Source organism: Biomphalaria glabrata, chromosome 1 (genome assembly GCF_947242115.1).
Source record: "Biomphalaria glabrata chromosome 1, xgBioGlab47.1, whole genome shotgun sequence".
NCBI classification, from domain to species: domain Eukaryota; kingdom Metazoa; phylum Mollusca; class Gastropoda; family Planorbidae; genus Biomphalaria; species Biomphalaria glabrata.
In genome coordinates, this window is record NC_074711.1 from 6,869,337 (window position 1) to 6,891,571 (window position 22,235).

At 33.5% G+C, this 22,235-nt stretch overlaps 2 protein-coding genes across 2 annotated transcripts; one reads left to right on the plus strand and one right to left on the minus strand.

Moving 5' to 3' along the window:
• Window positions 1-549: 549 nt before the first annotated feature.
• Window positions 550-3,848, minus strand: LOC129924466 (immediate early response 3-interacting protein 1-like). Its single transcript, XM_056018969.1, has 3 exons — window positions 3,616-3,848; window positions 1,524-1,622; window positions 550-1,129 (listed from the first exon to the last, which is right to left on the minus strand). Exons 1-3 carry the CDS (start codon window positions 3,704-3,706, stop codon window positions 1,074-1,076), a joined length of 246 nt encoding a protein of 81 aa, XP_055874944.1. The 5' UTR covers window positions 3,707-3,848; the 3' UTR covers window positions 550-1,073.
• Window positions 3,849-3,885: 37 nt separating this feature from the next.
• On the plus strand, window positions 3,886-18,416 carry LOC106077928 (OTU domain-containing protein 7B-like). The gene is made up of 9 exons (XM_056018952.1): window positions 3,886-4,212; window positions 6,842-6,973; window positions 10,208-10,771; window positions 11,848-12,069; window positions 12,246-12,344; window positions 12,942-13,069; window positions 13,558-13,691; window positions 14,179-14,453; window positions 15,422-18,416. The coding sequence occupies exons 2-9, from the start codon at window positions 6,880-6,882 to the stop codon at window positions 16,501-16,503; spliced, it is 2,598 nt and encodes an 865-aa protein (XP_055874927.1). The 5' UTR covers window positions 3,886-4,212; window positions 6,842-6,879; the 3' UTR covers window positions 16,504-18,416.
• The last annotated feature ends 3,819 nt before the right edge of the window (window positions 18,417-22,235 follow it).

Here is a 22,235-nt window from a genome sequence, read left to right on the forward strand (position 1 = left end):
TAAAAATATTCATCCATATTATACAAGAGAAGCACTCCAGTGTTTCTTATTCAAGGAGAGGATGGCTATCTGGACCATAATATTTATAACATAACCTTAAACTTAATAGTTTCGCTCAGACTAGATTTTGACTATTTCTACACTAAAAAGTAATGTGAATCTAAATAAAAACTTAATGATTTGTCATATCAAGTAAAATCTTAATTATTAGCCTGGGTCAACAGTCCCTCTATTTCTACACAAATTACACTCAGACTTCGCTCAGACTAGATTTTGACTCTATCTACACTAAAAAGAATCAAATGTGAATCTAAATAAAAACTTAATGATTTGTCATATCAAGTAAAATCTTAATTATTAGCCTGGGTCAACAGTCCCTTTATTTCAACACAAATTACACTCAAGTTTGTCAACCAAGACAAGCTTTTTTACTTATCATAAAAACTTTTAATACAATTTATTCAAAAAGTGGGATTATATATGTTGTTTTTATATAGATAAAAAAAAAAAACAACTTAAGAAGTTTCAAGAAAGAAAAAAAAAGACTAATGATATTTACCAATTTATTTCCATTTTTCACATGGTATCTCATGGTGTATAGAAGAATCGTACAATAAACATTCATGTACACATGCAGTCAATGAGTGAGTTTAGTGGTGTGTATGAAGTCAAAAGTCTAAGCAGTTATTCATAACAGATTTCAAGCTACAAAAGGCACATAATATAAGCAACCTTTCCAAAATGACATCAAGCAATTTCAATCAGTCAGTAATACACATAAGAACATATTTACTTGACATTTCCAAGTATTTACATTTTTAGCCTACACAAAAAATTAGGCCAATGTTATTTTTACATGGCAGAGTCAACACAGGAATATTAGACTTCCACATAAATTCTTTGACATCTTCAACAATTTTAAGTTTTCTATCAGACAGTCTATTACTAATACCCCACTGTTTACTATAAGTCAATTTATAAACAAATTGATACATTTTTACTACAAAGTGAATGAAATACCTAAATCTTGATTTGTATGTCTTTGATGATTTTATCACCGTTTTCATTTCTTGTCATCCAAAGAGAAGTTTCAAAATTATTGTTGCAACATTAACGCCTATAAGTGGAACTGTTGAAATAAATAAATAGCAACATGTTTCTAAAGATAAGTCATTGTATTATTAAAACAGCATTTCAGATAAACATACCAATGATGTTTAAACATCACAAACAAAAACAAAATCTAATAAAATACACAAAAAGACAAAGATAAAGGTACATTCCTCACTCCATATGCTAGGACAAATTTGTACAAATGCTCCTTCCCTAATGCTATTAGAGCAGGGAATAGATTGCCTGAGCCAGCCAGGAAAACCAGAGACTTGGCAGAATTTAAGTCTTTGGTCAACATGCATGACGCATAGGACATAATCAAATTTTTTGAAGTAACCTCTAAATTATATTTAAGATAACTTTAGTAAAAAACTAAAGATACAACATACTAACTATTAGGAACTACTTACATCTCATTACAGTCCTTATAGATCTGATCAAGTTGAGTATTTGTGACTTCACTCCAGGAGCCTCACCAAAGCCACTATGTTGCTCTGCTCCCCAGCCAACTGAAACAAAGTTTAAAAACACTAAAAGTTTAAAAACACTAAAACTAAGTTTAAAAACACATTTTTTGTTCCAGCATTAATTAACATCAATATGTTTTCAAAGAATACTTCAATATAAGGATCCTTTTTGACAGCTTGCTAAAAAGTCATTTTGTATAAAATGGCAAGCCTACAACTAACGATGTTCAATGTGCTTTAATAATAAATTGTCTAAATCAGGTGGCAAAAATTTGTTATTAAATACAAAACCAATGGAGGACAAAAAAATAAATAAAAAAAAAAAAAAAAATCACTTCCACTTAACATAAACAAGTTCTATTTAATGAAATCAATTACATAACAATATGATCATATGAATTTATTTTTCGTTGAAGTTCCTAGATCTATATATTATATTATTTATGTATAGATCTCCTAACTTACGTTTAAATATTAATATTGATTATATATATATATATATATATATATATATAATATATATAGTCAATATAGATATAGATCTATTTTAAAATTTATTAAATTTTTTCCTTTATATAGACCTATTCTGTGGCAATTTATGTCTCAACAATCTTTTCCCTAAATTACAAGTTCTCATGTGACTATGGATAGGACAATCCTTGATACACCTAGATCTATATTATTCTATAATATAGTAAACTAGTAATTGAACCTAAATCTAGATTAGTCCAGATTATAGATCTAGATCTATACTGAGTGTACATAGATATCATTAGTAATAGTATCACTATTATCTACTATCTTATCTTATATTTTACAGACATTATTTAAAAAAAAAAGAAAATAATTACTTCCTACGCATTTCATGTGTCAGTCTAGTCATGCATGTTAATCAATGAATTAAACTCTACTAAGTCTAAGTCGTTGGTTTTCCTGACTGATTTAGGTAACCCATTCCATTCTCTAATGGCACTAGGCAAGAAGGAACACTAGTATGAATTTGTTCTCTAAGATTTTAAGGAATAAGAAATTAGCCTCTGTCTTTCTGAGTATTTTATTAGGTTTTGTTTCTTTATTTGTAAATTATGGTTCAATGTTTTATGTATTATAGCTACTTTCCTTTTTATTTTTCTGTCCTGCTGTCTCTATAGTAAAGTGATTTAACTAATGACTAATGGTGTTACAAACTCTAATCAAATTTGAATATTCGTTTGTTATAAATCTCACTGCTCTATTTTGTATTTGTTCTAGTTTCTTTATGTTTTCTTGAGTTGAGGAATCCCAAACAGAGGATGCTTATTCTATTATTGGCCTAACTAAAGTTAAATAGCATTTTAGTTTTATGTTCCTGTTTGATTTGTAAAAATGTCTTTGAATAAAGACATATCTAAATCTAGCCTATCCTATCTATAGATTATAGATCTAGGTTTATTTTATCTTCTACTTTACAAGGTGTTACTTCAAAAAAGAAGATTATTATATCCTATGCATTTCAACTGTCATGTATGTTAATCAATCTAGTCTAGATTCTAGATATACTCTATAGCATGTGTACTAGTCTATAGTCTAGTATAGTTCTATACTAGACTACAGTGGGTATAGGTAATAGTCTAGTATAGTTATATATAAAAAAAAAACATTATAGATCCATATTCATATATTATTATAATATATATATATATATATATAGGCTAAGGCTAGGCTAAGGCAGTCTAAGTCTAGGCTAGGTCTCTACTGTCTACTCTAGCTAGGAATTATTAACTTTAATACCGTTAGGAATGATATCAAATGATATCTAGATCTAGTAGATTCTAGATAAAGTAGATTACTAGAATGACTAGATCATAGATGACTAATCTAGATCAAGATCTATTTCTAGATACTAGACTAGATAAGACAAAGTTAGTTACTTAGATCTACCTTTACCTAGATATAATCATTAATAATCTAGATCTAGAAGAAAATTATGAAGTTATAAGTAAATAAAAGGCTCTAGATTAGTCTAGATCTAATAAGAAAAGGAAATATGGTCTACTTTTTGCTAAAAATCTTTCCTCGTGCAAAATACACACAGCATTTAAGCATAAGATAGCTGCTTCGATAAGAGAATATAAGCCAAATGCCATGTTTTTTTTCGGGTTACGTATTTTACATTCAATTTTTATCTCAAGAGATAGAGTTGTTGGCACCGGAAGCTCTTAAGGGGCGTTAACCATTAGAGGAAAGAACACAGCTACGGTTCCGTATGATTTTTGTGACATAGAATCTAGATCTAAATACAATGTTCAAAAATAGGACATATCTAGATTTACTTCTAGATCTATATAGATCTGATTCTTCCTCATTAAATATTCTCTTATTCCACAAGAAGTATCTGTATTATCTACATAGGTCTATAGATCTATCCCTTATAGATCTAGCCTTTTATTTATAGCAGTAGAAAAACTTTCGCAACTGACGTATTTTTTTTTTTTGCTCTCCCTAATTCAAAGCATACAAAAATTAAAAACATTTTTAATACGCATGCGTGATAGAGCAGTTTCCTTCTGCTGTTTGTTTTCTAAGGTGTTGTTAACCAAACGGTGACAAATGCCTATGCTATGTTAATGTTGCATTTTAATGTGTTCTTCAGGTGATACTCTTAATCTAGCAGATCTATATTTGACATGAATTTCTAAACGCCTAATTGGAATGTACTTTAGAGTTAATATGCACTTTAATCTCACATCTAGCCCTATTTAGTCAATTTAGTGACTTTTCTTTTTAAAAAATAACCAACTTTTACTTTACTTTATAAAACTTTATTACTTGCTTATTCAATTGAATTAAATTAAATAATAATAATTCGATTGCTGACATTACATTATTAATAAGATTAAGATTACTTAAATTAGATATCTATAGTATCTAGATCTACATGATTCAGAGGATTACAGTAATCATAATAATCATTACACTCCACACTCACAGTGACACACTGACTCTGACAGTCATCTAAGATCTGATCTAGATTATTTATTCTAATTCTAGACTCTCTAGATCTGGTAACAATCTGGTTATACATGATAATGATTATGATACAAGTAATTGAAGTATTACAAGTAGAGTAACATTAATATAATAGTAATAGAATCATGTAACACATTTTAAATTGAACATGATTTTATGATGCATACACTGATTACACTCTGTTTTCTCAGATACACTAGGTGACTAGTAACTAGTTACACTCACCTGTCTCACCACTGATAAAGTCTAAGGCACTCTAAGCACTCACTCACTGGCTAATGTAATTAAGACATCAGAGACATTTAAGGCATTTAAGAATGATAATGAATTTTAATCAAAATAAATACTTTTACTTTTAGCTAAGATTTAGAAATAGAATGTCCTAGACTTACTAGCTACTACTTAGTCTTAGATCTAGATCTAAAAATACTATTATAGTATACTCTTCTAGATCTTTCTAGAGTCTATGGTAGTTAGATCTATAAGTATAATATTCTAGATCTATAACAAACTTGTTATTTATAATGGAAGTTTTAAAAATACTTTTTAATAGCTGTAGAGACTTCTGGTCTAGATCTAGAACTAGACTCAAGTAAAATTTGATTGTACCCTTTCTTTCATAATTTCTCTACTCTAGTTATAATTAGATCTAGATAGATCTATATATATATATATATATATATATATATATATATACTTGTTCTTTTTAAACTAATAAATAAATATATCTTGTTGATGTCTAAGAGCTGAGCCGAAGGCTCTTCGAGCTCTAAGTTTGAAAAAAACCCTGTTTGGACGCCAAACAGTAAAAAAAACAAACCTGTGTGAACACACAGTTCTGTTTGGGAGAGACCCTAGACAATGCCTATGTAAGGCATTGCTGTTGACCGATGCGTTCGGCCCCCGACACGTGGACTAGAGACACGGCCGAAGGCCGGGAATGCACCGGGGACTTCTGCCATTTTCCTTCAATGTACCAAGCTAACTGTGCGGGATCCGCCATTTATGTAACGGTCCCTTTGAGGAACAGCGCATGGATTGGTGACGTGTTTGTGGGGACTTTGTTACAACCCCGCCCGTGCAATGAGTGGACTCTCGTCTACCCGTGGGCATCCCCACGGGAGTCCTGTGTTGCTACCCATTTCGCCTAGCCACTTCCTCAAATGGCCGTTTCCACGCGGGCGCCACGATGAGGCAGGGCAGCGTACCCGCGAATAAATATATCTAGAATAAATATATCTAGAATCTAGGCTAGCTCTTAAGTGACTATATTATAGGGTTGAACAGCTATTCATCAATATAAAATGTTAAATAGGTAGGCATTTAACAAATGTGTAGTAGATGACTAAAAACAAATGAATGCATTTTAATTTATACTAGATTAGATCTAGAACTGAGGAAACTTGGGTTTTTGTATGTATCGATGTATGATATATGTTTTGTTTAAAAGTTTGAATGCGTATAAGAAACCAATAACTAATACTTGCTGGAACTGACACTGTGTTTGTATCAGTCAATCAGTGCATGTGCTGATATTTCCCTCAAACTGTCCTAATTTAAAAAATCAAAGAAATTTCTGTGCGTGTTTGTGTTATAGGGCTTTAAAAATGTTCATTAGTGAAAGTACTAGAACCATGGGGAAGGAAGGAACCATATAGGAATCAAAGATGAGGCATTTCATCCTTATTATATGCGTTACAACTAAAACTGATGGGCTGAAAAAATATTTGTGCAGGGTCTAAACTATTCTAAACTGTAAAAAAAAATTTATTGATCAAAGGCCTGACCAGCCTCACACTGTTTTTCAAGGAGGCAGTCTTCTGTGTCCCATCAGCTGCACTGACAGACTCCCCCACAGAACATGGTGATCACACATAGGAAATGTGCAATAATGTGAGGCCTCTGGCCACATGAAATTATGGGCAAGATGCCCAAGGTCAGCACTGTGTAATGGTGTGACCCGACCCATTAATGGTCCTGTACATTTGCAAACATTCAGACAGGACTAGAAAAGTTCCCAGTCCACACCTATCTGCTGAAATTCTTCTACCGTGACAGGGCTCATGTGGTGCTCCTTTCACTTAGTTTTTGTAATATTATGTTATCCTTTTATTGACTAGATACTTAGTTTGTAAAAGCTAACAAAAATTATTTAGGTACTGAGAAATTAAACAACTTTAATCTATTCAATTCAATTTTCTATTTAATTTCAAATGAAATGTAATTACTAATGAAAATATTATTTTCTTAAGACTTACTGTGATGAAGACACAAATGAATTATTGTGGAAATGGATGAGTTAAAATTACAAGAATCCCAAAAAATTGAAGAGTTGATGAGAAACACATGTGTGACTGCACCTCAAGCTAAAGACATTTTAATAAGTGAGTTTCTTCTGTGTGTACTTTCTTATTATAAATTTTTTGTTTTTATTTTCCTAAAATTTTTAATTATAAAACATGTACAGCTCTTAAAAGTAACACATCATTAATTTTATGTTTTAGAATTTTTCATAAATTTTTTAAAAGTAAAAAATAAAAATTCCACTAGGTAAATGAGTTTGAAAATCTTGAAAGCATATTTATGTTGAGTGAAGTTCAAAATGTTACATTGTGGATACAGCATTTCTTTAGTTTATACTATTGTTATTGATCAGTTTTTAAACATTGTGAAGCAAACATTTTTAAAGAGGCATAGAAACAGTTCTATTAAGTTATTTTAAAAACTATTGGAAATTTAAAATTTTACTAAACAACATTACATTAAAGAAGATAACCCATCACAAATGGAAGTTCTCAATCAGACACAGCCGAAATAAATACTTATCACTCTTAATATTAATAGAAGGAGATGTAGAATGAAATCCAGGACCTAGATCTAAAGATAGATGCAACATCTGCAAAAAAAGTATTCACCATGAAACAGGAAGCCATTCAATGTGACACCTGTATGAATAGTACCACACATCATGTCTCCATATGAATACACCTGTGTATTATGCCTTAGGCAACAAAGACGCATCATGGCACTGTATACCATGTGGGTTACCTCAGTTTACGTCAGGACTGTTTGACTCCTTTGGTGCGGACACTTCTAACATCCTAAACACCATCTCAAACCAAACTTACCAACCGCTAGCCAGACCCACTCCTATTAAATCTGCTAAAAGTAATACAACACCCTCATTGAATAAGCCTAATAAAGAAGTAATACCAAAATACCTTAAAAACCTTAGTAATAAATTTTCAAAGCATTACTATTAGGAACAAAACAGCAGACTTGGAAATTTTATTAGGACATGAGAAACCAGACATAATTGTAGGAACAGAAACTTGGCTACATCCTGAAATTTATAATGCAGAAATTTTCAATAGCTAGTGATTATGAAATTTTTAGAAAAGATAGGGCAGATAATCATGAAGGAGTTCTTTTAGCAAAAAAAAACAACAACACATATAGCAGATGAAATTACCTTACCTAACTCAAAAAATATAGAATCAACATTTTGTAAAAATTAACACCACCTCAACATCCCTAATAATAGGCAGTATTTACAGACAACCAAATTCTAGTTTAGAGTACATGCAAGAACTATGCAATCAGTTAACTACACTTAAAAAAAAAATAAAAATGCAGTTTTTTGGATTATGGGTGATTTCAACCTACCTGATATAAGTTGGAAAACACTAACCATAGATAAACACCAAAACCTTAAGAACATAAATGAGCTTTTCATAGAAACTTTACACAAAACTAAGTTAGATCTAATCATTAAAAAAACAACTAGATTAAACAACACATTAGATCTCTTCTTAACCAACAGACCTGGATTAGTTGTAGATTATGATATTATCCCTGGTCTATCAGACCATGATATCATTTAAATACACAGTCAGATAAAAGCAGTAGCCAATATAAAACCCAAAAGAAAAATCTCACTATGAAACAAATGCAATCTAACACAACTACACCAAGCTGCATTAAACTTTCAACAAACATTCTTATCAGAAAAAGACATTAACCAAACCAGTCAATGACATCTGGAATTTCTTTAAAAACTATCTTAAAAACATTATAGAAAATCATATACCAACTAAATATACATCAAACAAAATAAATAAATGCTGGTTTACCAGCATCACATGTAAAATCCTAGAACACATAATATGTAGCAACATCATAAACCACTTAGACAAACATAATGTCCTTATTCCCTACCAACATGGCTTTAGGAAATATAAATCATGTGAAACACAGCTAATAGGACTAGTTGATGATTTTTCAAAAGGTTTAGATAATAGCAAATTGATGCTATCTGATTAGATTTTTCCAAAAAATATTTTGGCATTGATGGTCCATTGCATTAGTGGATTAAAGATTTTCTGATAGGGAGAGAACAAACTATAATAATAAATGGCTCTAAACAACACCAATAAAAGTAAACTCATGTGTACCTCAAGGAACAGTCTTAGGTCCACTACTATTTTTAATTTACATAAATGATTTACCAAATTGCATTAGTTCAAGAACAAAAGTCAGATTATTTGCAGACGATTGCATAATATATAGAACAATTATAAACAACACAAGATACAGAAATTTTACAAAGAGAATTAGATGAATTACAGAAATGGGAATCAAATTGGAGCATGTCTTTCCACAGAGAAAAATGTCAGTTATTAAGAGTAACAAAAAAAAATAAAAAAATAATTCCACTTATCTTATTCATGGTAAACCAGTAACACAAACTAAAAATGCAAAATACCTAGTTATTATAATAAATGAAAAACTGTCATGGAATCCCCATATTGATGAAACTATCAAAAAATTAAACAAAGCATTAGGGTTTATTAAAAGAAATTTCTATAAATCAAAGAAGAACTTAAAACTAAAATGTTATTTAACCTTGGTTAGGCTAATAATAGAATATATGTATCCTCTGTTTGGGACCCCTCAACTCAAAAAAAACATTTAAGAAATTGGAACAGACACAAAATAGAGCAGTGAGATTCATAACAAACGAATATTCACATTTGACAAGAGTAACACCTTTAGTAAAATCAATAAATTAAGAAAGCCTTTAGGATAGAAGACTCAAAAGTAAAGTAGCAGTTATACATAAAACACTGAACAACTGAGTTGCCAATTTAGGTCATATGCATGACACGTAGTACGTAATCATCTTCTTTTTTGAAGTAATATCTGTATTATATAAGATAAGAAGATGAGATAAATGTGCAAATTCTAAATTCCAAACTAGTTATTCAATGCATTAAGTTGTGTTTGCTAAGTAGACAGCATGGAAACCTTCCACCTCCCCCATTGATCCTCAAAGGACATTGGACCATAGCACATTGATCATTCTATTACATGAAAGATGTGCTATACAAGAGCAGTGTAAAAAAAAATGGGCAGAATTTAGCAATATTATATTTCTGCTTTTTAACAAAGAAAAATATTATTATTTAAGAAATTGCAAATTACTTCTTATTTTTTAAATGCGTGTTCTGGTTACATAAAATTCCATAATAAAATACATTTTATATTTACATTGTTCTTAACAACCATTTTCATTTTTAAGTAACCTTTTTTTTTTTCTATTGTCTATTCCTTTTTAGGAAACAGATGGAGCATGTCTGAAAGTTATCGTGAAATAGAACAGATGTGTAGAGCCTCCGCACAGCATAATAACAGACTGCGTCAAACAAATTATAATTATGGGCAGAATTCACCCCCCTACCACAGGGCAATTGAAATGGGAGTAGGCAGAGCGGTTAATCTGCCACAGGCGCCCCCTCCTTACAACTCACTGCAATTCTCCCCAGCACCCCATACAACTACTAGCCAGCACTCTGCTTTGTCAGTTCAGTTGCCTGAACAATTTTTACCCATTCACATTGAAGGAGGTAGGACAATAAGTGTTTCACAGACTCAGTTTGAACAAATGAAGCCATCCAGAACTTCAGTGGTCACACCTCCTACCTATCGCCCTAGTTCCCAATGCTATGGAACTCAAGAGAGACCCCCTTCTGGTAACATTTACCAGCCCCAAAAGAATAAGCCTGAGCCATTGCAAAAGCAAAAGATGGAAATCCCTGTGATGCATAAGGATGACAGCCATCTTGAGGATGATGATATATTTGATGACAGAATCATACCCATACAACAAACATTTAATACATGTAAGAAAATGTTGTAATTAGTGTTAAGGGAAAACTTTATTTCTCAGACTTTATCTGATGATTTTGTTAAATGTATTGTCAAGGAGACGTTGTCGTAAAGTGCTTGGCTTCCTAAGTGCTTGGCTTCTTAAGCGGGGGGTCCTGGATTCAAATCCTGGTGAGGATTTTTACTTTCTGGATCTTTAGGGTACCTCACCTGACATTAGTTGGGGAAAAGTAAAGTGCTTGCCACATGACATTCTTGTTAACCATGGGCCACAGAAACAGATCACCTTTACATCATCTGCCCCATAGATCACGAAGTCTGAAAAGGGAACTCATCGAGTTAATGTTATATTTAAAATTAGCACTTTAAAGTCCAATCATTTCAATTATAAAATACACCTGTGAAGCTAAGGGCTGAGACAATGAAGGAGTCACATATATTTATTATTACACGTTTAAAGGCAACACTAGGAGCAGAATTTGTAATGAGAGAAAATTGTAAAGTAACCATGGTGACATAAGGAACAAAAGTAATCTTTTTTATTGATAGCTACCTGTGTCCCACCACTACCTTGAAATACACACCTCCACCAACAATCTTAATAGAGCCGACATAAATAGCTGTTAGGCATATATTAAAGAAGCAATGGCTTGAGCTATACAGTTCAATCTTTCAATGGGATGATAGGATAACATAAATATACATGTAGAAATTTAGCTAAAATAATGAATGATGCATACATTTTTTTATAGGGAGTCTGGATGGTCCAGTGGTTTGTTTGCCTAGTACTGTGTAACAGTGTTGCTGCTAGGCAGGGTGTCAATCAGAGGGACCATTGTTCTTTAGCCTGGTCAGGATTGTCCCTGGTTTTTGCTTTGTTGAATTCACTATTCTCTTTCTTTAAATATTTGGTCCCTAGTACTGCTTTTATGTACGTACAATGTATGCATCATTGAAATTATAATGACTGAATTAATAAAAAGTTTAATATTCAACTTTAATAGAATAGTTTAAAAAATACAAACCTAATAATAACATTTTTCTTAAAAAAAAAAGATTAATTTTGATCTGTTGATAATTTTTGATTCAGATCCCAGGCTAAAACGTGGATTTTCTAATATTCTGGAAAATGAGGGTCTTGTGTCTGAAGCTAGGCACAGAGTGCAGTCTGATATTCTAAAAGATAATCATGACAACATGTATGTTCAGACTTTTGTCTTACCTGATATGACTATCTACCCTGATGACTTTAGAGCCTTTTTGGAAAAGGATTTGATTGAGACATCTACATTAGTCTCATTGGAACAAGCTGGTGAGTTAGTCCCCCACTTTCCCATTTCTTTAAATAATATAAACATATGGAGCTCCAATTTATGGATTTGTGTATTTTCTTTCTTCCTTTACTAAGCCTCAATATTATCTTAGCATGCTTTCTAAAGTATTGATCAATGATTGCTATCTTTTTGTTGTAATTTTGTCATCAATTAGGTCGACTGAATTGGTGGGCAGAGCTACGGCTTTGCCAGAGGTTGTTGCCTATGGCAACGAGTGGCGATGGTAACTGCTTATTGCATGCTGCTTCTCTAGGTAAGTGTTTTCACCATGTGTCAAAGAATGTCCCAGATTTGGAGCATGCACATCCTTGAATTTTTACCCTTGCCCCTTATCTCTCTGGTAAAGAAAAGACCATGCAAGCTATAGGGCAGATGATGTAAAGGTCATCTGTTTCTGTTGCCCATGGTTATCGAGGGTATCATGTGGCCAGCACAATGACCAACCGCCTTTACTTTTCCCCAACTAACATCAGGTACCCATTAGAGCTGGGTGGACTCAGAGGTGTTAAAAACCACAGGATTTGAACCCAGGACTCCTGGTTCAGAAGCCAAGCACTTTACCATTAGGTCATTGCGCCTCCATCTCTCTCTAGTGCTATAGCCTATTATTCTCCTAGCCTCAGAGGACTGTTTATCCTTAACATATTAACATATCAATATCCATTTTGAACATTAAGTCTGTTTGATAAGGTTTTTGATAAGACTAGATATTGTGTATTCAAATAACAATTGACAACATTATTACCTATGCAGATAGAAGTCATTATTTTTGTGTTATTTTGCTAAAAATGTTAATTAGTTTACAAGCTAATTTACTAAGATCTTTACACATGTTTTCTTCTCACTACAGCTATGTGGGGTATCCATGACAGGCAATTGATATTGAGAAAAGAGCTACATGACACATTGACTACTGCCCCTTACAAAGATGCCTTATACAGGCGATGGCGTTATCAGCAAACATTAAGCAATAAACAGGTACAGCTCTATCGAAAGCTTCATTGTTAGTTGGTGTGAGGTGGATGTATGCTAAAGGGATTTGCTTCTAAACCGAGGGTTCTCGGGTTTGAATCCCAGTGGAGACATTTTGAATTTTAGTATTTTTATTAGTACACCCCTGTGTCCACCCAATTCTAATGGCTGAGTAGTAAAGTAAGGGTCTTGGGTTCCAATCCTGATAGACACTGGGATTTTGAATTTCTGGATTTTTAGGGCGCCCCCAAGTCTATCAGATTCTAAAGGGTACATGACACCCTTGTTAACCATGGGCCACAGAAGCAGATGACTTTTAAATCATACGCTTCATAGATCACAAGGTGTAAAGGGGTATCTACCATTTACTGTTGTTCTTATATTGTACTATAGATAATAGGACACTGACATTGTTTTTAAATAAAATTTTTAAAAAGTCAAACTAAACTTTATTGACTAGTGACTAGTAAAAGAACTTGAAATGTTTCTTACAGTCAGGGCTTGTTTTTAACGAAGAAGAATGGCAGGAAGAATGGAATAATATTCTGCGCTTGGCATCACCTCAACCTAGAAGTGCTCCTGATCCAATGAGATTCAATAATTGCTGTGATAGTCCTGTTACACAAGGGTATGTCCCACATTATTGTTTAGCTGCCATTTACATCTCCAGAAAGAATTAAGATATCTGCCTTTTAAACTAGCGGTACTAGAGATTAATATAACGAAATTTAATTTACTAATAACATTTCTGGGTGGGAATGAAAATACATTACTACAGTTGAAAAGAAATATATTATACTTCAAAAGTATAAGAAATATATTAGACTTCAAAAGTATAAGAAATATATTAGACTTCAAAAGTAAAATATCTTTAATTAAGAGACTTATGTAAAGTAAAATGTTCTTTAATAGCATCTATCAGCTAGTGAAATTTTTAGCCAAACTTTTTGTGCTTAACGAAACTCTGAATAAATAAAGAATCTTCAAAAATGTTCATGTAGTTTTAAGAATAGGAATTGTGTTTTTATTTTTGTGTAGTTCTTTATATCATGTAGAAAATACCATGGTGCCTCTTAGGATATGTTTTGACCTACTGAATTCTTTTATTTCAACAGAAAATGTGATGAGCCGGTGGTGTATGAAAGTTTGGAGGAGTTCCATGTGTTTGTTTTAGCCCATGTCCTTCAGAGGCCCATCATTGTTGTGGCTGATGCCATCTTAAAAGATTCTAATGGAGATGCCTTGGCTCCCATACCATTCCCTGGAATCTACCTACCGTTGGAGGTGGCTGGCTACTACAAGTCCCCACTCTTGCTTACTTATGATGCTGCACACTTCTCTGCCCTCTCTCCCATGGAGCAAAATCCTAATGTCCTTCCAGTACTTCCAGGTATTGTATTCAATTATAGGAACATATAATTCCCTAGTTGTTGTGGTAGTGGAAGTGTAAGCTTCAATTGTTATGGGTAGTGCAGTTTCACAGGATGAAGAAATACCATTTTTTAGCATCAACATTTCCTTCTCTTTTTTTTTTATAATTATCAGGTCTTATTAAAATAATAAAAATGAATAAAGTATACAAGGATGTCGGAATAGACACACAAAAAACACACCTTTTCAAAGTATAAAACAAATTAAGGGAAATGTTTGTACCATGGTTGGTTTCAGTTTCAAAGACAATTTATTTTTTCTTCTTATCTTATAAAATACAGATGTTACTTCAAAATAGATGATTACTTCCTACACGTATCCCTGGGTCAGTTAGTCATGCATGGTAATCAATGACTTAAACTCTGCCAAGTCATTGGTTTTCCTGCCTGACTCAGGCAACCCATTCCATGCACTACTAGCACTAAGCAAGGAGTATTTGTACACATTTAGCCTAGCATATGGAACAAGGAATGTTCCTTTATCTTTGTGCCTTTCTGAGTATTTTATTAAATTTTGTTTTTGTATTTGAAAATTATGGTTCAGTGTTTTATGTATAATTGCTACTTTACTTTTAAGTCTTCTATCCTGAAGGGTCACTAAATTTATTAATTTTACTAAAGGTGTTACTCTAGTCAAATATGAATATTTGTTTGTCATTAGTGTTTTCATATCTTATTTGACATTAAATCTAGTATATCTATAATGGTTTTCTACAATGCTGCTAACACTAAATATAATACATGCCTTGTACACAAATCCAAGCATTGTAAAATATATTTTTAAACTACAGCATAAATAAATGTAACAATGTTTCTAAAATATTTAGTTCTCCCTCAGTTTGTGTTTGTTTCTGTTTGCAAGTATCTTCAAAATAGAATTTTTGTTCACATGTATGCTAAGATACCTCATTGTATCTTTTTGTTTCAGCTGCTATCCCCTTAGTGGACCCAGAGCTGAAACTCCTGCCTCTTCATTTTTACAAAGACCCTGGTCCTCGTGTTGACTGGAGCAAAGAGCTTGTAGATGAGCCCAACATAGAACATAAGCTCAATCTCCTGCACAGGTTTTTAGATGTGGACAAACTGGCCATCAGACTGACTGAGATCAACGGTGACAGCGACAGAGGCTCTTGTGGCTCTCAAGACTCGGATGAGAACACATCTTTATTCAAAGAGAAAAAGGACAAAAAGAAAGAGGCGCGTATGTCTCAGACAGTGGCGAAGCAGTTTGGCAGCATCGGCAAGAGTATGGGTAAAAAGCTTAAGCAGCTGGGAAAGACTGGCAAGTCGGAAAAGAGCCGTCAGACAATTAGTGGGGATGTAGCCCAGAATGCCAGAGTGATATCGAATTATAACAACCAGCGTAATTGTGTAGAATATATACTGGTGGCCAAGTTGTCAGAGAAAAGAACTAAACAACAGCAAGCGCTTATTGACAACTACCTGGTCAGTGCCAAGGAAAGATTTGAAGATGAACGTGAGCTGAAGAGGAAAAGTGACACAGAGTTGAGAGGTAAAGGGGCTCAGTACCCTCCTACCACTAATTGCCACACACCTGGTTGTCCATTGTACAACACTGCTCAGTCTGATTTCATTTGCTCTAAATGCAAGGCTGCTCGACATAGTGAGCCAGATACGGAGGAAAGGAACAGGAGCCACTCTGTTTACAACACTTACCCTGGCCGGGGGAAGCAGTCACCACTTTCTGACGAAATATACATCTATGGCAAGTCCAAATTTTATACATCCAGCAATGAGAGTTCTCTGCATCAAGTTTCAGAACACTTAGATCCACAATCTTACTACTCCAACAGAGCCCCAAGAACAAGGTCTCCATCTCCAGACTATGACAATTTCCCAACAAGAAAGCCAGTCTCATCATTACAATCGCAATGCAAGACACCTAACTGTAATTTCTATGGAAGCCATGAATGCAATGGTTTCTGTTCCAAGTGCTTTAAGAATAATAAGGAAGAAACTAAACTTGTACAAGCTATAACAAAGTTATAACCTGTTCTGTGATAGATTAGCCCAGTCGTTCCTCTATGAATAGCACCTCCTGAGGCAATTTTCGCAGAGTACAAATCATTAAAAGTTTGCTTTCAGATTTAAATTGATAGTGAAATATCTTAAAATTTAATATTACTGTTGCATATTTTAGGTGTTTGCACACAGTTCAAACCTTTTTTTTTTAATTCTCATTAAATAACATAGCTAATAAAAATATTTGTAACTGATTAGGATAGAAATGTAAATTTGTCTTTTTTTCACAAAGATTCACTCATGAAACATTTTGTACACCTTGATTCTACTGCTCAAATACCTTGTCGGTGAAATATTATTTGATCTTCATGAATAGAAATCACTAACTGTTCTATATTCGTCTCATCCTGTCTCAGAGCCTTTTAGCTTCTCGCTATTATATATGTTGTTTGACTCATATTCTAGCCCTAAATCTGTGCCTCATGTCTCTTGCTTGGAGCAAGACTTTGCTTGTACACAATTTTCTTCAGCCTTAAGAATTGCTCTTTTCTTAAGTACTATTTTAAGCAAAAAGAGTTCATTTTGTATGATATTATCTGAGCTGCTTCATTGTTTGCTTTACTGCAACTCTGGAATTTGTGTTAATTTATTTTCTCAAGGGGATATGATAACTGGGACTTTTTTGTGTAAGTAGACCTTGTGGAAAGTGGAATGAGCATGGCTGTGAGAGTATGCTTCTCAACTTTCCAGGGCTGCATGGTTTGATGTGCAGTTGTGTTCTCAAGACAAGAGCTAATGTAACAATCTCTATGGGTCAGTGCACTTGTGCTAATCTAGTGCAGATGCCTAAGCTGGTGCTGGTTTATCTCCTGTACAAATGTAGGCTACACAGGTCAGTGTAGGTCGTCCTCTAGTATAGACTTAACTGTTTGTTGTATACAAGTTTTCAGCTTTAATTTGTGTGTGCTGTGGTTCTTCACAAGTTTTGTACAGAATATTATGTTTTCACTAGTGTTGTATATTTTGAGGGTATTTTTTTCTTTCTTGTTGGGGGGGAGGAACTGAGGAGGGTTTTTCTTTTTAAATTGTTTCTATATACTTCAGATATCTGCAATCTCAGACTAATTGTGGCAATTTTTTTTTTCTTGGAATGCTTCAATAATAATTTTTAAAAAATATATATGTATATACATATATATATATTCAAGCAGTTTGTACTGAAGACCAGCCCATTCCATCTTTCACGCTGCTCTTGAACATTTTATTTTACTCCTTATCTGTCTCCTAGCACATATTCTGAGAGTCTATGAATGTTTCTTTTGTCAGAAACTGTTGGCTGATGACATATCGTGTGTACATTATTATTACTTTTATGGAGGATGTTGAGCCTCATGTTGTGATTTTTTTTATGCACTGATATTTTAATTTGAGAATTAAATATTTGCATGCAAAAGCCCATACATAATTACTTTATAAACATTTATTAATATATATTTTCTGTGAAAAAAAAAATGCATTTTAAAATTAATTGAAATTTAGAATGAAGTATTCTTCTATGATATGTATCCCACATTAGTATGACTAAAACACTCTTTATTCTTGAAACAAAATTTGTGTTACAAATGAATATTGTAAGTGTAAGCATTTCTTTCACCACCATTCAGTATTATCATGACCTATTTAAAGCAACTGTCCTACTTTATGTTGAAAGAATGAGATTTGAAAACAAATTTTGTGTGGGCTGCAACTCTCCCTGTCATTTAGGTTTTTCTAAGTTTAGTTTTACTAGATCTAAGTTGTTTTTTTTCCAGTAAATGGCCATATGCAATTCATTGAGATTTATAGATTGTGTAAAATGGTTGTTTTAGACTTATGTCTGTCAAGGATGATTAGATATTTTGTTTTAAACAAAAAAAATAGATTTTAAAATTTTCTAATGATTTCTTTGTTGTCTTTTAATTTTGACTGCATAATGTGATTGTGTGACACTGTGTATATGCTGTACAAAGTCAGTTCTAGATGGAAATGAGTTTATTACCTGAATTGAGGGGTAATAACATTTTGTAGCCTGTGATAGAAAAAACAAACTAGGATTTACAGTGTAGCCACATTAGCTGTTATATCTTACATAACTGTGAACTAGCATTTACTGTGTATCCGCATTAGCTGTTATCTGACATTACTGTGTCCTAGCATTCACTGCGTATCAGCATTTAGCTGTTATCTGACATTACTGTGTCCTAGCATTCAGTGTGTATCAGCATTTAGCTGTTATCTGACATTACTGTGTCCTAGCATTCAGTGTGTATCAGCATTAGCTGTTATCTGACATTACTGTGTCCTAGCATTCACTGTGTATTTTTGAAAAGAATGAGAAGGAATACAGTCTGAATACTTTGAAATGAACCAATCTGGCCTAGCGGTACAAAGGAGAAACTCTACTTTTAATTTTCTGTCAGTAGGTATCTTACCATGAATTATCAACCATGACTTATCAACCAGTGTTTATCAAAATCTGTCCCTTGTCTTGTATCACACACCTTTTTGCATAAACAGTTAAAACACTATTGACTTAATGAATAGTTGATTTTGCTGTGAGGTATACATGTCAGAACACAATGTTGTCTTCCTTTCACAATCAATAGCCTTGGGAATGTTTGGAATGATAACAAATAAAATGGTTTCTTTCCTAAACAGTTTATGCTAAACTATTTCTAGAGGTTTCTCTTGTTACTCTAACATACGAGCTCAAAAAAAAAATAATTACAATTGAATTGAAGACCGAATTCTGATTTAAGCATATTTGCTATTTTCCTGGATTTTTTTTTTCAAAACTCCTAATGCAATTTATTTGCGAATATTGATATTTCAAACAAAAAAAAATTTAAAAAAATAAATGTCATTCACAGTTTGATTACAATTATTTGAAGAAAAAAAATTTTTTTTTGTATTTAGCAATGTATATGAATAAACACAAATACAATTTTCTTAGAGATCAAAAAGTTCAGTAAAAGTTTCCTGCTTTGGTATCAATTAACTGGGTGTTGTCAGAATAAGCTTTTATTATAGCTAAGGAAATTTCTTGGTCAGATTAGACAACTTAAGAATCATTACCCACAGATGTCAGTATTCATTAGTCTATGTCATCATTGGCCTCCTTCAGTCGTAGAACGACTATGGTTCATCTCAAAGCACACTTCCTCATGTGGCTGTGGAGCCCTATTTTGGATAGACACTCTCGTCCACAAATATCGCAGGTTAAGGTGGCTTTTGCTTCGGTGGTAGAGGAGCTGGCCATTTTTCGCATTGTCCGTTTTTCTTCCAGGGCTGAGGCCTATGTTCTTTCCCTATCCATAGCTTTCTTGGTCACTGTCTCTCTCCATCTGGTTCGGTCTAGAGCTATGTCTTCCCAATGGTCAGTATTGATGTTCACTGATTTGAGGTCCCGTTTTATTACATCTATGTAACAGAGGTGGGGGCAACCAGTTTTTCTTGAGCCAGTCGCGAGTTGTCCATAGATGATGACTTTCGGGATGCGTTTGTCCTCCATCCGGCGAGTATGTCCAAGCCAGCGCAAACGGCGTTGTCTGAGGGCTGTAAAGATGCTGGGAATACCTGTTCGTGCAAGGATCTCAGTATTGCACACTTTTTCTTTCCAAGTGATTTTCAAGATCCTACGGAGACATCGCAAATGGAATGAGTTAAGTTTTCTCTCTTGCTTTGCGTAGGTGGTCCACTATTCACTACCGTACAGTAGTGTACTCATAACGCATGCCTTGTAGACTTCCATTTTGGTCACTGTAGTGAGCTTCTGGTTTTCCCAAACTCTTGACCTGAGTGTAGCGAGGGTCGAGGCAGCCTTCCCTATGCGTTTTTTTTTTTATCTCCTCTTCTAGAGACAGGTCATCTTGAATTGTGGATCCCAGATAGCAGAATTCATTTACGGCATCCAGCTTGTTATCGTCTATGAGGATCGAGGGTGGTGCTGTAACAGGTGGTCCCATAACATTTGTTTTCTTTGTGCTAATAGTTAAGCCATACTCCTTACAGGCCTGAGAGAAGCGGGACATAAGTTCCTCTTGTGAGTGTGCCACCACCGCTGCGTCGTCTGCGAAGAGCATATCTCTTATGAAGGTTGTTTTGGTTTTAGTTTTGGCCCTCAGTCTAGCAACATTTAGAAGTTTGCCGTCGAATCTGGAATGAAGATATATGTCTTCGGTGGATTTGTCAAACGCGTGGTGGATTAGCATTGAGAAGAGTATTCCAAAGAGGGTTGGGACCAGGACACATCCTTGTTTGACTCCGCTGTTTATATTGAAATTTTAAGTCTATGTAAGTGCAATAAAAAATAAATTTAGTGTCATTTTGCCCTCACTGGCATAGAGGAAAGTTGCTGGCAGACGATGAAAGAGACAGTTGGAGAGTTCCTGCAGAACACACATTTTGGGCCCCAAGAAATATTCTTGCCAAAAACTGGTGCAGATGAAAACACCAGGCGGAGAACATGAGATGTGTCAAAATATAAAGGTCACAACTGGAGTCATCTTCTGAATCAAAGACATTGCCTTTGTAGTGTATTATCTGAAGACAATTTATAAAAAAAATTCCAGCCCCTTTCAGGTTTTAAACTTTAAACCTTTGACATTCCATAATTTAATTCAAAGACATGCTGATTTATGTACAGTTATTCTTTTGTTCAGTTTTCAAGATAAAAATAAACTCCCTAAAATTATTCATCTATAGGGAATTTTCACATTTGATTTTATTGACCTTTTTGAAATAATACAATTCAGTGAGAAAAAAATATTTGTGGTGGCGATATAATGGGGGAGATGCTATCTTTTCTTCTTTAATAAGATAGCCAAATACTTAATTTATATTTGGTTGTCTTTTATTATTTGCGGTACCGGTATATGGATCATGATTTTTTTTTTTTAATTTTAGGACAAACATATGGATTGTTCTATTACTTAATACCTCCATATTAAAGACTGATATATAGATTGCTAATTAATTTTTTACTTAATGAAACCTTGTTAACCCATGGGCCACAGAAACAGATACATCATCTGCCCCATAGATTGCAAGGTCTGAAAGGAAGAACCTTTTTTTTTCCTTGATGAAACTGATGGTGATCTATTTTCTCGTTTCTTGTAATGCTTCATGATTGCAAGGAATCTTTGCAGTGAGCTCACACTAGTCCACTATTTTAATGTATAGATTGAAAAACAGAACCAAGCTTAAGTCTACATAAGAATAAAATGTAAATGTTTTTCAACTCCTTGTATACAAAGAAACATTTTGAGTCAGTGCAGTAATTCCGCTGAAGCTTGTCACAGAATTTTGCATAGTCCAAGCTGATTAAATATTTTTGAAAAATTGTAAGAGTCAAAACCAGTTATTACTGTGTGGCCAATAAGCTAGTGATTTTTTCCCAAAGATATTTTTATAAACAAGTGTCACAATTTGTTGGAAAACTATTGGAGATATCCAAATACTAGAACTGTTTGAACCCATAAAAAAAGTGTAAGCATATACCTGGCTGTAGATCCTAAGATTTAGATGTGGACTACATGGTGTGGTCCCTCATAAATTTGTAAGTAATAACATTTATCTTTGGAAATGATTTCTAGTAAAATTTTAAACTAGACTAGCAAGCAACGTTTTAATGGTTATACTGTTCCATGAGCTAAAAGAATATTTGATAGTTTGAACAATCTACTGGTAACAGCTTTTTAAGTTTAAACAAAAACAACGGT

What these genes read in the sequence shown, in the direction of transcription:
- LOC129924466 (XM_056018969.1), bottom strand. Translation starts at nt 3,706, where the DNA reads ATGGCATTTGGCTTATATTCTCTTATCGAAGCAGCTATCTTATGCTTA. An exon ending in GGAAAGATTTTTAGCAAAAA is followed by an intron (nt 1,623 to 3,615) that starts GTAGACCATATT and finishes ACTTTGTTTCAG; the next exon opens with TTGGCTGGGGAGCAGAGCAA. An exon ending in TATAAGGACTGTAATGAGAT is followed by an intron (nt 1,130 to 1,523) that starts GTAAGTAGTTCC and finishes TTATTTCAACAG; the next exon opens with TTCCACTTATAGGCGTTAAT.
- LOC106077928 (XM_056018952.1), top strand. Translation starts at nt 6,880, where the DNA reads ATGGATGAGTTAAAATTACAAGAATCCCAAAAAATTGAAGAGTTGATG. An exon ending in AGCTAAAGACATTTTAATAA is followed by an intron (nt 6,974 to 10,207) that starts GTGAGTTTCTTC and finishes ATTCCTTTTTAG; the next exon opens with GAAACAGATGGAGCATGTCT. An exon ending in AAACATTAAGCAATAAACAG is followed by an intron (nt 13,070 to 13,557) that starts GTACAGCTCTAT and finishes TGTTTCTTACAG; the next exon opens with TCAGGGCTTGTTTTTAACGA.